The 12,952-nt window shown below is 52.7% G+C and overlaps 1 protein-coding gene across 3 annotated transcripts; it reads right to left on the bottom strand.

Annotated features, from left to right (window-relative positions):
* Positions 1 to 36: 36 nt before the first annotated feature.
* On the bottom strand, positions 37 to 4,353 carry LOC117645936 (endoplasmic reticulum junction formation protein lunapark-A). 3 transcript variants are annotated; one of them, XM_034386503.1, is made up of 11 exons: positions 4,275 to 4,353; positions 3,944 to 4,005; positions 3,480 to 3,521; positions 3,216 to 3,403; positions 2,954 to 3,143; positions 2,573 to 2,873; positions 2,312 to 2,482; positions 2,041 to 2,226; positions 1,892 to 1,948; positions 1,748 to 1,813; positions 37 to 1,662 (listed from the first exon to the last, which is right to left on the bottom strand). In XM_034386503.1, the coding sequence occupies exons 2-11, from the start codon at positions 3,968 to 3,970 to the stop codon at positions 1,610 to 1,612; spliced, it is 1,281 nt and encodes a 426-aa protein (XP_034242394.1). In that variant the 5' UTR covers positions 3,971 to 4,005; positions 4,275 to 4,353; the 3' UTR covers positions 37 to 1,609. The 3 variants fall into 3 exon arrangements, with proteins under 3 accessions (XP_034242394.1, XP_034242395.1, XP_034242393.1); XM_034386504.1 differs by having other exon boundaries at positions 4,244 to 4,291; XM_034386502.1 differs by lacking the exon at positions 4,275 to 4,353 and having other exon boundaries at positions 3,944 to 4,117.
* Positions 4,354 to 12,952: the final 8,599 nt, after the last annotated feature.

The raw sequence follows: 12,952 nt of genomic DNA, 5'->3' as shown, positions 1-12,952 counted from the left end.
ACACATTGTGCTACATGTATATTAAAATAATTGATGTCCATTCAAAAAAATTTAAATTATTTTATTTCTAAAAACTTGTCAGTTCAGAAACAAGGTTGTACTGAGACGATAAAGAGGGTGGTTTGGTCTTTATACAGGCTTCAAGTATGAGGCAGCATTAAATTGACTGGATTTTACAAGAAAATATTACATATAGTACATCTAGTTAAAATTTTTCCATCCCTCAGGGAATAATTTTTCTTGGCACATATTTTCAACCACTAAACAGGGAATAATCATCAGTCTCAATGGTAAACATTGCTCTATGAATATTGACTCCAACAACCCTACCTAATTCAAAAGCAAAAAGCTGCTAAGTGTAAAGCCACAATTGATACAGGTCAACGTCAAATAAACAAAGATCACATCTGAACAAAACTGTGTGATAGATAACACTCACTGCAAATAAGGAAGTTAGTAGATCTCTTAAGACATTAAAATTAAAGGTAGGCTGGGAGGGAACACATAACAATTTTAATTTTATCAAATTAATCAAGATAGAAAAAAATGTCAAACTAAACAGTTTTGAAAAGGGAAATCAAAGCCAATGGCTTTGGACACAAAACATTTACATTTAACACAATCACAAGAAGATTAGGCATTTTTAAGAGGTAGGGTCTGCACAGTGACTAGATTAGCAAATATGTTCAAGGATTACAATACAGTCAAGGCACTTAGAGGAATTACTAAGTATAAAACTTAAAATAATCAGAAAAATAAATTAATAGACCCCACAAATTGACAGCATCATAATAACCTTAAAGAGTAATTATGGAGACCCTCCACTTCAAGAAGAGATTTCAAATGGAACCATTCCAAGACCAAAGCTAGAGTCGCATCATAGTAAAAATGTGTCAGATAATCTTTCAATATACTATGTGAGAGAAAAGTCAAGATAACTTGACACAAGATTATTGCAATCTAGCTGGTAACAAGCCCAAATTCAAAGGAGGAAGGGATTCCACAATCACTGAGTTTAAAATATAATATAGCAGGTTTTAAGCAATCAGAATTAACAGTGTTCTATATGAACAGAGAAGTGATGGAGATTCTTCCACCTGCACATATATGGGTTACAATTGCAGAAGCCTAAAATGAACACTTAAGCTGAACACCAAAAGAAGGGATCTACAATACAATTCAGTAGAAGGAAACACTCAAAAGAGATCCTCAAAATCTGAAAGGTTCCATATGGACAGTATACAAGTTGAGAGACCATGGAGGATAAATTACCTACAGAGGAAACTTGCCTGAAGCAATAATACAAAAATACTGCGAGACAGTTTGGTGTCGTACACATGGCTAGAACAGGAGACTACCTTGTTCTTTTCTCTTGTATTGTTAAAATTGTATAATACAAGCGTAATTTGTTACACAAATAAAATTACAAGAGGGAAATTTATAAAGCAAATTAAGTGCTAAGCCAAACTCTCACATATAATCACAAATAAAACATCAACATCAAATTTCATAGAGAGAAGATAAACAGTTTGCAAATTTTGCTGAAACTTGCTTACATACCTCAACGATAAAGTTGTAAAAAACAGAGTCAGTTTGATACACATAAATTTTAATCCTCTTTTGTAGATGCTGTTGCACTCTCTTCATCAACTTTCTCTCTTTCTGAAATACCACATAATAATAGGTGAGACAAAATCATGCAAATTTGACTCAAAATAGAGAAAACCCAACACAAGACTTATCTTACCTGCAAGCTTGCTTAGAAACTCTTCTGCCTCTCTATCAAGAGTTGTCTCTTCTTTATTTTCAGTGCCTGCAACAGATGTAAAAGTTTTAAGTATTTGAAATGAGTTTATTAAACTACTGGGAGGTTCCAAACAAAAAGTGTTACCTTGCTCTGTTTTTCGAATGTCCGCTTCATCTTTTGGAAGAAGCTCAGGTCCTGAATCTATCAAGATAAGTTAGCATTAATTAAAATCTTACCAATCACAAAAATTTGGCAAGCTGAGACAAAGAGACAACACTTGGTATAGCACTTACCTTCATCACTGCTACTATCAGAACCACTATTTTTCTCTGACTCTGAAGTTTCAGGATTTTTAGTTGTGTTCACTGAATTTTGCCCGAGTCCTTGACTCTTGAGGCCAGATATAGGGGACAGGCGAGGTGCCTGAGGACGCTGCTTGCGTGCTGGGTTGAAATAATGACAGTAACAACATCTGAAAGCTGCAGGAGAGAAATAAGTTCCACTCAATAACTCAAAATTCAATCTGCAAGGAAAAGACCTTAATCTTAGAGTATGAATACTCACGTAGATACTCAAACTCCTCCTTCAAAGCCATTCCATTGTGAGAATCACATGAGGAACAAATTAGAGCAAAACGATTTGCTGGACCATCCCCCACTACATATTCAACAACACGCTCAAAATAAGTGCGCTCCCTTGGAAGAACAGGTCGAGGCAAAGGTGGACCAGGTGGACCTAGAATGAAAAATACCTCATTGAGTTCACACCTTATCGCAGGTCTTTAAAAGACCTCAAGGCATAATTTCAAACACTATCCATGCTTACGGAAATCAGAAGAGAAACTCTGTCCATTGACTGAGGGCCTGTGTACTGGAGTACCCGAAAGAAACTGAGAACGCTGCAGAGCAGCAGAAGAAAGAGACTCTGATGAAAGTGAGGAAGGAGGTCCCACATTGGTACCTGGGTTACCCAGTGCTGAGGGTAAGGTCCGCCTTCGCAATTCTGAAGGGGCAACACCGGGAGGCACAGGACGAACAGGTGTTGACGATTGAAGCGGTGTTGGTCTCACAGCAGAATTCTGAGGACCTTTAACTTGATTTGGTTTCATGGGGGTTAAGTGTTGTTCCTGGAGCACAAAAAACATTCTCAAGGCACAGTTACCATCACAAGGAAAAACAGAAACAGAAATTTAATCTGAAAACTTACCATCCCTTTGGACCTTAACTGCTCAGGAGCAAACTTCTCTAAAATGGTGCGAGCAACTTTGTATGTCTCTTTATCCATGACATCTTCAAGAATTTGTTTCTTGTCAGCTCGCAAGTCAGATAACTTCTGTTCATTTTTAGTGATTTTCCGTGAGTAATAAAACGTCACTATTCTCTTCAGAAATATGACCCTACAACCCAAAATTCTTAAAACCTGCACCTTAAAACCACTAATCCAAGGTTCACATCAAAATGTAACTTACAAAATAGGAAAGAGAAGCAAGGGAGCAACACAAATAAGTTGTTCTCGTAGGGTGCTTGGAAACCAGTAAAAATAAAATATAGCAGCAGCTAGTACATAAGCACCCACAGAATACACAATTAGTTGACCAACGATTCGACGTTGTCTTTGTTCTGTGTTTGTTCGGTACCTCTCAATGTCAGTAATATCCTAGAACATAACGATAGAAATAAATTAATCCAAACTGCACGAAAGAATCAAATAAAATATCTTCTTGTTTACTCACTTTCTCAAGCTTTTCTAGAATCTCTAGCGTGGTCTTCTTCCGCTGCAAGAGGAAAAAGATTGATTGAAAACAAGACAGCGAAGTTAAAAGTGAAATGATCAGGACACATGAGTCATCAATAAGTTGTGACTGATATATTTTCTGTTTATCAGATTTTATTTAAGTTCCGCATTGAGAAATGGACTCTAATGTAGCAAAGGGGGTTTGAATGAAATGTTATAATGTATGGTGGTGAGTGTTACACAACCAGTGGCAGCTGAGTTAGAAACAACACCAATACTTTTGACAAGTAGTGCTTTGTCATCAGGGAACAATGCCTTGTCACTCCATTAAGCCCAGTAAAATTCAACTATTGCCACAAAGCATGTCTCAGAAAAGACGACAAAGTGATTAGGGTCCAGATGGTAGGTGCGCCCTAACCCTCAACCGCATTATAAATTCATAGATTTCACACAATATTTCACCTTGAATCTTGATATGAGGATCCCCATGGTTAAAGGACGGCTTCTTCGGGTCGACTAACAGGCTGAAAATAAAACAACTCTGTTAACCTAGTGAGCTGCTCCGTCAACACATCGCCACAAAACAAAGTCCCGAGCAAACTATACTCGAAAGCGCAAATGCACCGGTCCGCCTAGACGGACCAATGAAAACGTCAACCGTCCTGGTGGCGGGGCGTGACGCGCTCGGCGCGGCAACGGACACAAATAACCGCCCCGATGCCGTTCCCGTCCCTTCCCTACCCTTCCCGTTGCCGTGCATACATTTGAATATCAACATGTGTTTAAAGCGGACCTCAGTGAAGAAAGCGCTGCAAGCATGCAAGCACAGTGGGAGCCATTATTAGAATTTGACAATGGAGCTCGTCACAGCCTTGCGCGTTGCCGGCGTTGCGCGTGCGGCGCCGCAGACGTGGCGTGGCGTGGCGTGGCAGTCGCGTTGGCGCCAATTTCAACCCGAGGCGCGCAGACTGCTCAGACAGCGCACAGTGGGCCAGAAACCGGCGGAGGCGGCCAAAATTCTAGACGCGTTTTGAGCTCCAGAGTCGCCAAACAGGACTCGAACCGAACGTGTGACCCCACCAATGGATTCCTCGTCCGGAGAGCAGTCCATTGGTGGGGTCACACGGTCGGTTCGAGTCCCATTTAGCGACTCTGGAGCTCAAAACGCGTCCAGAGTTTTGGCCGCCTCCGCCGGTTTCTGGCCCACTGTGCAGCGGCGGGAATGACCAATGCCAATTCGTTCCTCGCAGTCTCGCACTCCTTTCAACAACACGTAGTTGCCATCTGGAACGCGTGCCCACTGGAAGTGTGAAGGCTGCAGGCTGGGTTGGAATGGTTTTTTGGGGGTGGGGGGGGGGGGAAAGGGAAACCAAATTGCCCGGATTGAGATGCTTCTTCAGGCGCAGCGTTACGTAATACGAGCTGCTGGTGGAGGACGTCCCGTGTAAAAAAATTTCATGAAACCGTGGGAAATTTGGGCCCAATGAGGTCGGGAACGGTAAGACGGGCGACAAGACCGTTTCCCCCGAGATTCCGAGGGGATTGATAGGGCCCAGAAGACAGAGCCCCCACCCCTTCCCGCACCAACCCGAAACCCACCGCGCAGGAGTTAGATTTCCCCCAGCACAGGCATAGCGGGGACCCGCCCCCCTCTACCCCCCTCCCTACCCCCCAAACCCCCGCGCCGTCCCTACGCCGAATGTTTAGCTCGCTGCGGGGGGGTGGGAAAGAAAGGCGGGAAAGGGGGGGGTACGCTTGGGATTGGGGGGGGTTTACTGTCTTCGGGGCCCCTATAGGATTCAGACTGGGTCAGATGGAAAAGGCACGCCAGAGGCAGCCTAAAAAGGGCCCCGGAAGAGTGTTGACTTCCGTCTGAAAACGGCCGTGAAGGCGTCTAAAAAGTGGTCATTTCCGGGTGCCATTCCGAGGGGATTCAGCCCGGGGATTCAGACCGATTCATGAGGGTGCAGGAAAAAAAGGGGTAAAAGAGAGGGCCCGCTCGGCCCGGGGAGTCAAAACCCCACGCAAAGAGCGAGAAGTCGCACTTCACCGCTGGGCCAGAGCGACGAGTATGGAAGGGTCGGGCACGCGCAGCTCATAGCGCCGCCGGACAGCGCCAGTGCAGCACTGTTGTCTTCAGGTAAGTCGACAGCGACACTTCCCCCCTTTTGTTTCCGACTCGTGACCCCCTAATTTTAAAGCGGCGGGGCTTTAAGCGCTTGTTTATACATGTCGAAAATTTCCAGACTGCATGCATACGAATACCTCTCTAAGGGTCAGACAACAGTGCGATCTGGCGCTGTCCGGCTGGCGCTAGAGCGCGCGTGCCCCACCCTTCCTATCTCGTCGCTCTGGCCCAGGGTGAGAGGGGGAATCTACGCTCTGTGCGTGGGGTTCGACTCCGGTCCGAGCGGGGCCCTCTCGGTTTTCCCTTTTTTTCATGCACCCTCATGAATCGGTCTGAATCCGGTTGAAACCAGTCGGAATGGCACCTGGAAAAAGGGCCACTTTTAGACGCCTGCCCCGGCGTTTTCAGACGGAAAATCAGACACTTTCAGGGCCTTTTGGCTGCCTCTGGGGTGCCTTATCCATCTGACCGCAGTTGATCCATTGAAAACCCTCCCCCGGGAAACCCGGGGGAAAAGGTCTTGTCGCTGTCTTTCCCTTTGACCCCATTCAGGCCCAATTCCCAAAAGGTTTTAAAAGAAAATTTTTACACGGGACGGCGTCGGCCCCGGGGGGCCGGCCGCGGTGCCCCACTCGTTACCGACGAGGCCCCCAAAAAAGCTCGGGCCCGCCAATGACAGACAAAGACAAAGCAAGTCAAATGAGTCAGTGGGAATTGGATTAAGACAGTACGGAATAAAAACGGCGAGGAAGGAAGGACTGCCGCGCAAAGGCCGCCGTTTGGTCGCTCTGTCTCTCTCGCACCCCTACGGGCCGCCCCACGAGTGCGACGGAGACAGAGAGACCTCTCGGAGTGAGCCCGTCGGCCGTCTGGTCGGTCTAGTCGGCCGGTGAGGCGCCGCGTGGCGTCTGCGTCTCCGTCTCCGCCCGGCGCCTTTCCTGGCTTGCTCATCCCGATTCCGGCCGGCAGGCTGATTCAGAGAGTCGTTTCCGTCGCTCAGTCTCTCTCGCCCTCACGGGGCGTCTCGTAAAGGCACGAGAGAGACAGAGCGACGAAAACGACTCTCAGAATCCAGCGGGTCCAGGTCCGGGCCGCCGCCGCTGCAGCGTCATTCCGACCAGCAAAAACATGGAAATGGGTGGACGGAGGACGGAGCCGGGCTGACGGGCTGTCGTGCCACGTGATGCAAAGTGTACCGATGATAATTCAAAATGCCAGCGCACTGCCTGGCACTGCTCGAGAAAGACGGATTCGAACGAACGGGGGGAAATAAGATCATTACCATCACCATTTCCCTCCGCGGCCGCAAAAAGCACGCCACTGTTTCCGTGCCTCGCCCGGGAAAAAAATAAAAAATAACAGTCAAATAAGTGGTTTGGTAGTGCCTTACCGCCTTGCCGTCTTGCCAGCAACGGCAAAGGACGCGTTGCGAGCGCCGCGTCCTGGTCCAGGGCTGCTGGAGTGACACTCCAATCTGTGCAGGCTGTGCAGTGCAGCATAACAGCCGCCCGGGTAGGCAGCACCACGCAGAGGCAGGCACGATGGGCTGCCTACCTTCCAGGCGCCCATCCTCGCTGGCAACGCTGGCCTGTCGGCGGGCAATCATCGCTTGGCTGCTTCTGCTGCTGCTGCCTTCGAAACGTTTCGGAACTTGAGCATTCCTCCCCGTTTTGCCACAGGGAAAAAATGGCCAAACGTATTCTCGTCTCGCTCGAGGGGGAGGGGGCGGCCGGGGGCGGCCAAGCCGTCTGCAGCGTAATGGATGAAGCTTTTCGAACTCGCTCTCATTTGTTCCGAAAGCGTAATTAAGGGCGACTCGGACGGCCATTTACCACGATAGCTCTTATGACCTTTCTCAAAAGAAATCAGACGCCGCCGCGGCCTGGCCTCGCTCCTCGCTCGCCCCGGCCTCGCCCGCTGTCGCCGTGCCGTCGGCCGAGGCCGCGGAGGCCGAGCCCTTCTTGGCCGGGCCCGCGTCCTTTATTGTTGGGCATTTAATTTTCATTTTCATCGCGCGCAGTGTGGCTTGACCTATGTCGGCCGGCGGAATCCCTCACGCCGCGCCGCGCCTGTATTTTTCATCTCGCGAAGGTCCCCCCCGCGCCTTGCGCGCCTTGCGCCTCGCTCGCGTGATGGGTGGAGTCAGTTACACCTCGTCGCGGCGATATTGTTATTGATGCCGGAGATGCATCAAGCGGCTCGCTTCTTGCTGCCTGCGTCCCTGCAGGCTGATTCCGAGTGCTATCGTCGCTCTGTCTCTCTCGCACTCATGGGGCGCCCCGTAAGGGTGCGAGAGAGACAGCGCCACAAAAGCAGTGCTCGGCCTGCAGCCTGGCAGTCCTGGCGGCGGCTTAGGGCGCGACGCGACATGCGGCGCCCGGGGCGCCGTCGACGGGGACGTGCATGGACGCGGGGGGAATGCACGGGGGGCCAGGTTTGTCATCGTGTGGGAAAGGGTGCGCGGGGGGTTTTTGTGGTGCGCTTTTGCCGGCTCTGCGGGGCCATGGTGGCGGGGCCATGGTGGCGGCCATGGTGGCGGGGCCATGGTGGCGGGGCCATGGTGGCGGCCATGGTGGCGGGGCTATGGTGGCGGGGCCATGGTGGCGGGGCCATGGTGGCGGGGCCATGGTGGCGGGGCCATGGTGCGGCCATGGTGGCGGGGCCATGGTGGGGCCATGGTGGCGGCCATGGTGGCGGGCCATGGTGGCGGGGCCATGGTGGCGGGGCCATGGTGGCGGGGCCATGGGGGGCGGGGCCATGGTGGCGGGGCCATGGTGGCGGGGCCATGGTGGCGGGGCCATGGTGGCGGGGCCATGGTGGCGGGGCCATGGTGGCGGGGCCATGGTGGCGGGGCCATGGTGGCGGGGCCATGGTGGCGGGGCCATGGTGGCGGGGCCATGGTGGCGGGGCCATGGTGGCGGGGCCATGGTGGCGGGGCCATGGTGGCGGGGCCATGGTGGCGGGGCCATGGCGGGGCCCCTCGCTGCGCTGATGGGGGTGCGCGTCTACGCCGGCGGTGTGGGTGTTGCAGCGCAGCGCGCCCATTGGACCAATCTCGTTTATGGCGCCACGACCGGCTCATCTTTTTGACCAATTAGTTTTATTATTGTTGACTATTGTTGTAATGGGGTGTGCGACTTAGTTCGTTATTAAGGTTAACTGCGGCGGAACTGATCTCACGCGCCGAGGCCGAGGGGTGGGGGTGGGGCTGAGGCCTTGCGGGCGAGGAGGCGGCGGCAGACGCTGTTCGATGTCATTTCCATCCACTTATCTATCTATCCGTCCATCCGTCTACAAAGATTTCATTGGAGTTACACGATTTAACTGTGCAGGTCGAGGCTGCTTTACTGCTTTGGTCGTTCGGATTCGCTGTAAAATGGCGATGGGGGCGTGCGATGTTCAAGCTGGTGGCAGCCAGGCAGCCAGGCAGCGCCGCTCGGGAGGGGATGGGGTTGGAACGTTGGAACAGAGACACAATTCATCGCCGCCCCGCGTTATTACTGGCACGTCCTCCTCCCTCTCTGCCTCTCTCTCTCTCTCTCTCTCTCTCTCTCTCTCTCTCTCTCTCGCTCTCTCTCTCTCTCCCTCCGCGCCCTGCTGCCTGGCGTCGCCGCCTGCCCCCTTTTTCCTTAATTTATAAAAATGTTGGCAGCACAAAACTTCCAGAGCTTTATAAGGGCCTTTACGAGTGAGAGAGGAGGAGACCGCCTGCACGGTAATTGTCGCCCACCCCTTCCGCTACCCCGAGAGAGAGAGAGAGAGAGAGAGAGAGAGAGAGAGAGAGAGAGAGAGAGAGAGAGAGAGAGAGAGAGAAAAGAGACCACTCTGTGCCTTCTTGGCGTCTTGCTCTGCCTGCTGGCTGGAGATTTCAGCGAGAAGGGCGGTACAGCTGCGCAGTTTCGCATCGGACTCGAGCGACTCGCGCAGCATGCCACTTTCAGTGTGAAGGCAAGTCTATCCGAGGTTAGGTTAGGTCGGATTGGGTTTGGTTAGGTTGGATTAGGTTAGGTTGGATTGGGTTAGGTTAGGTTAGGCGGAGGGGACTGCCCGCCCTGCCTGGCGGTCCTCGGTGTGGTGCGTGTGGCGGCCCTGGCGGGCCAGGCCAGCCCGCCCGCGGCGGAATGGAATGCAGCGAACGCGGTACGCGGCGAATGCAGAATGACACGGGAAGTGCTTTACTGTCCGTGATTAATTAAAGGCCGGAACTTGCAAACGGGCTGCACTGCCGACGTCGCACCGCGTCGTCGGACGGGACATGCAACAATAACAAATTTGGCCTTTACAGAATGATTAACTGCAAACTACCACGAGGAGACCGAGTGCTGGACGAAACGAAAGCGTGCGACAGAGAGAGAGAGAGAGAGTAAGAGAGAGAGAGAGAGAGAGAGAGAGAGAGAGAGAGAGAGTGAGAGAGAGAGGAGACAGCTCATTACGTTCTTGCCTCGATCCATTTCGCTCATTTCACTTTTCTCTGCTTTGTCGGTCCGCGAGGCGAGGCGGAGCCGACGCACAGTGGGGCGAAAACGGAAAAAGTCGCACGAAATTATTTTCTTCACCAAATTTTGTGTATAGTGTATATAGGGGTCGCTGAATTCATTTCTGACGAGATTTGAACGTGAAAGGCACCCTAAGAGGCGGAGCCAGGTGCGTGAAGGGGGGTAAAACGACCCTTATTGCTGAATTCTCGCAAAACTTTGGATTTGAGGGTTTCATTGGTAGTGAAAATCATTTCTGAGGAGATAAAAAGACAAAAGATATACCCAGGAGACGACCAAACGCGCCTCTTGTGCCGCCTTTTGATACTGGCTGCACCCAAGGCCTGCGTAACGATGCATGTCTTGGCGTAACAGCATGACCACGGAAGTTGTAAGTATCACTATCGGTGGCAGCCCAAAACGATGTCTGGTGTGGCACAGTGTCTGGCAGAGCTGGCTGGAGTAGCCAGCGTGCATAGCGCCTCTGCCGTCCTCTGCCGAGGGCGCGGTGCGGTAGCGGGGGCGTGGCGCGGCGAGACGAGGTCGCAAGTTTGACGTCGATTTGAAGGAAAACGGCATCGAACGGCATCGCCGGACGAAATGGACATGAAAGTGGGGTCACCATACTATCTCACCACGGGGCCCGACCGGTTCGCAAATGTTCGCAACTCGACTTATCCCTCGTCAAAAAAGTCGCAGACGACGATTTTCGCAAACATTTGAAGACCCGCAGTTTCCACACTTTTCGTTTGAAACCAATTCCAATGAATGGACTGGACTGCTTGATTTTTGGCCTCTCCAAAAACATATAAAACATGTTATTTTGCTCTGCAACAGCGATAGGAGTAGCCTTTCTTACGCGAACCCCGCCAAATGTATCATTTTCTCGCGAAATTGCTCTACTTTGAGGTCGCTAAATGGCAAGTAGTAGTTATTTGAGGTGCAAAAAATGTTCGTAACTATATAGAATGGTCCTTTCTGAGTTCAAAAACGTCGGTCCCATCCCTCTGGGACAAAAACGGCGAAATCGGACTTACGTGCGACTTTTTCCGGTTTCGCCCCACTGTGCGACGGGGCGCAGCGCAATGCAGTGTGGCTGCAGTCTCATATCGGATGGACTGCTCAGTTTTGGAGCGCGGTTCGCTGGTAGGACGAGATATCGTAGCTGTAATAATCGTGCTTTTCTATGTACAGATTGTTGTCATCTGACTATCACTTCCAAATCCCTTGCGCCCCTGCCCCCGCCCCCGCCGGGGCCCCCCAGCCGCCTTCGGCAAGCCCTCGGCAAGCCCTCGGCAAGCCCTCGGCAAGGCCCTCGGCCCTCGCTAAGTTACACTGCTAAGTTGGCGTGCATAATCGCGGCGGCCCTCGTAAACAAGGCCCAACAAGGCGACAAGGCGGTGGTCTTCGCGTGAGCCATTTTTTCCCCCTCTCTCCCTCTGTCCGCACGGATGCTGCGCTCTGCCTGGCTCTGCATACGCGTAAACCGAATCAGCTTCACGCCGCTCATTTTATTAACGAGGTGGAACCCATCATGGTAATGAGGCCTCGTGTGCCTCTGTCCCCCCCCTCCCCCCCCTTTCCGCGCTGCTCCGCCGCTCCGCCGCCCGGTGCGTCATTTCTGTCATTTAAATGGCGTGCTCTCGTTTCACGGCCCTTTTCAATCTTCTCTCTCTCTCAAGTTGCCCGAATCATAAAATTTGAACAACTGTGGAGTAACGTAGAGTGCCTCTGCGTGACGGACGACGACGAGAGATGCCTCGGACTGCAAAGCGAGAGAGAGAGAGAGAGAGAGAGAGAGAGAGAGAGAGAGAGAGAGAGAGAGAGAGAGAGAGAGAGAGAGAGAGCGGTGCCGACTTCCTCACCCGGGGACCGCCGAGACCCCCACTTCCAGCGTTGGCCGGACTGCGCGACTCTGCGACACTGCTCGCGTGAATTCGCTCCAAATTCCGACTCAGGATGGAAGCGCGGGCGGCTCTGCGGGGCGGGCGCGGTTTCGCGGCGAGTGTCCGTGTCCGCGGAGATAAGATTACCCATGGCTCATTCAGTTTGACGTCCGGACGCAAGGCCAGGGCGGGCCGGGGCGAGGCGGGGCCCCCCCCGCCCCCCCGGTGAATACCATTAGCCGGACAAGTGCTCGAGAGCGAGAGAGAGAATCCGACCAGCCCGGGGCAGTGTCGTCACCGTCCCACCTCACCTGGCCGGGCCCCAGCGTACTGCCGAGACGACCGAGGAGCTAGGAGCCCCTGCCGATGGCGGCGAAGGCAACCCCGCCGACCGACCAGGAAGAGGAGGGCGTGCCTTGACTTGCCGCGCGCCGCCAAGATTACCTCATTCTCATTGTGCCGCCCGCGCCTCCTTCGAGTCATATTCATTATCGCCGGGACACGCATTGAGGCGGATCCGGCAGGGCGTTTCCGCCGTTCGCTAAATGGCGATCGGCTGGCGGAGCAGGGCAGGACCAGCGGGCCGTGGCGGCGTGGCGGCCTGTATTTACCCGAGACACACCTGGCACTATCAGCCGGCGTGGCACCGCACCCCTCCGACGCCGCGACGCGGGCGCGACGTACCGCGACGCCCCCTCCCTGTCCCGCCCCTCCCCGGCCGTCCAGTGCGCGGCCACGCGTCATCGGCCTGTCGAACGCTACGCGAAAATCACGGCGGGCCCAACGCAGGGCCGCCAGGGCCGCCCCACCCCAACTGCCCCCGCCCGGTCCGCCCCGCCCCGCCCCGCCCAGCGGTCACGGACACCGGCGATACACTTGTCTGCGACGGCGTGTGCGTGCGGAGGGTCTCGTCGTCGTCGTCCACCTACTCTAGGCCGCCGCCAGAACTAGACCAATATTTAACGACTGTGGACCTAACGGA

This window comes from Thrips palmi, unplaced genomic scaffold (genome assembly GCF_012932325.1).
Source record: "Thrips palmi isolate BJ-2018 unplaced genomic scaffold, TpBJ-2018v1 HiC_scaffold_19, whole genome shotgun sequence".
NCBI classification, from domain to species: domain Eukaryota; kingdom Metazoa; phylum Arthropoda; class Insecta; order Thysanoptera; family Thripidae; genus Thrips; species Thrips palmi.
This window is presented reverse-complemented; position numbering and strand designations above follow the sequence as displayed.

Excerpts from the sequence above, each read along its gene's own strand:
- LOC117645936 (XM_034386503.1), bottom strand. The coding sequence starts at position 3,970 with ATGGGGATCCTCATATCAAGATTCAAG. Across the intron at positions 3,522-3,943 it reads TCCTCATATCAAGATTCAAG|CGGAAGAAGACCACGCTAGA; the intron begins GTGAAATATTGT and ends TTCCTCTTGCAG. Across the intron at positions 1,663-1,747 it reads GTTTCTAAGCAAGCTTGCAG|AAAGAGAGAAAGTTGATGAA; the intron begins GTAAGATAAGTC and ends GTGGTATTTCAG.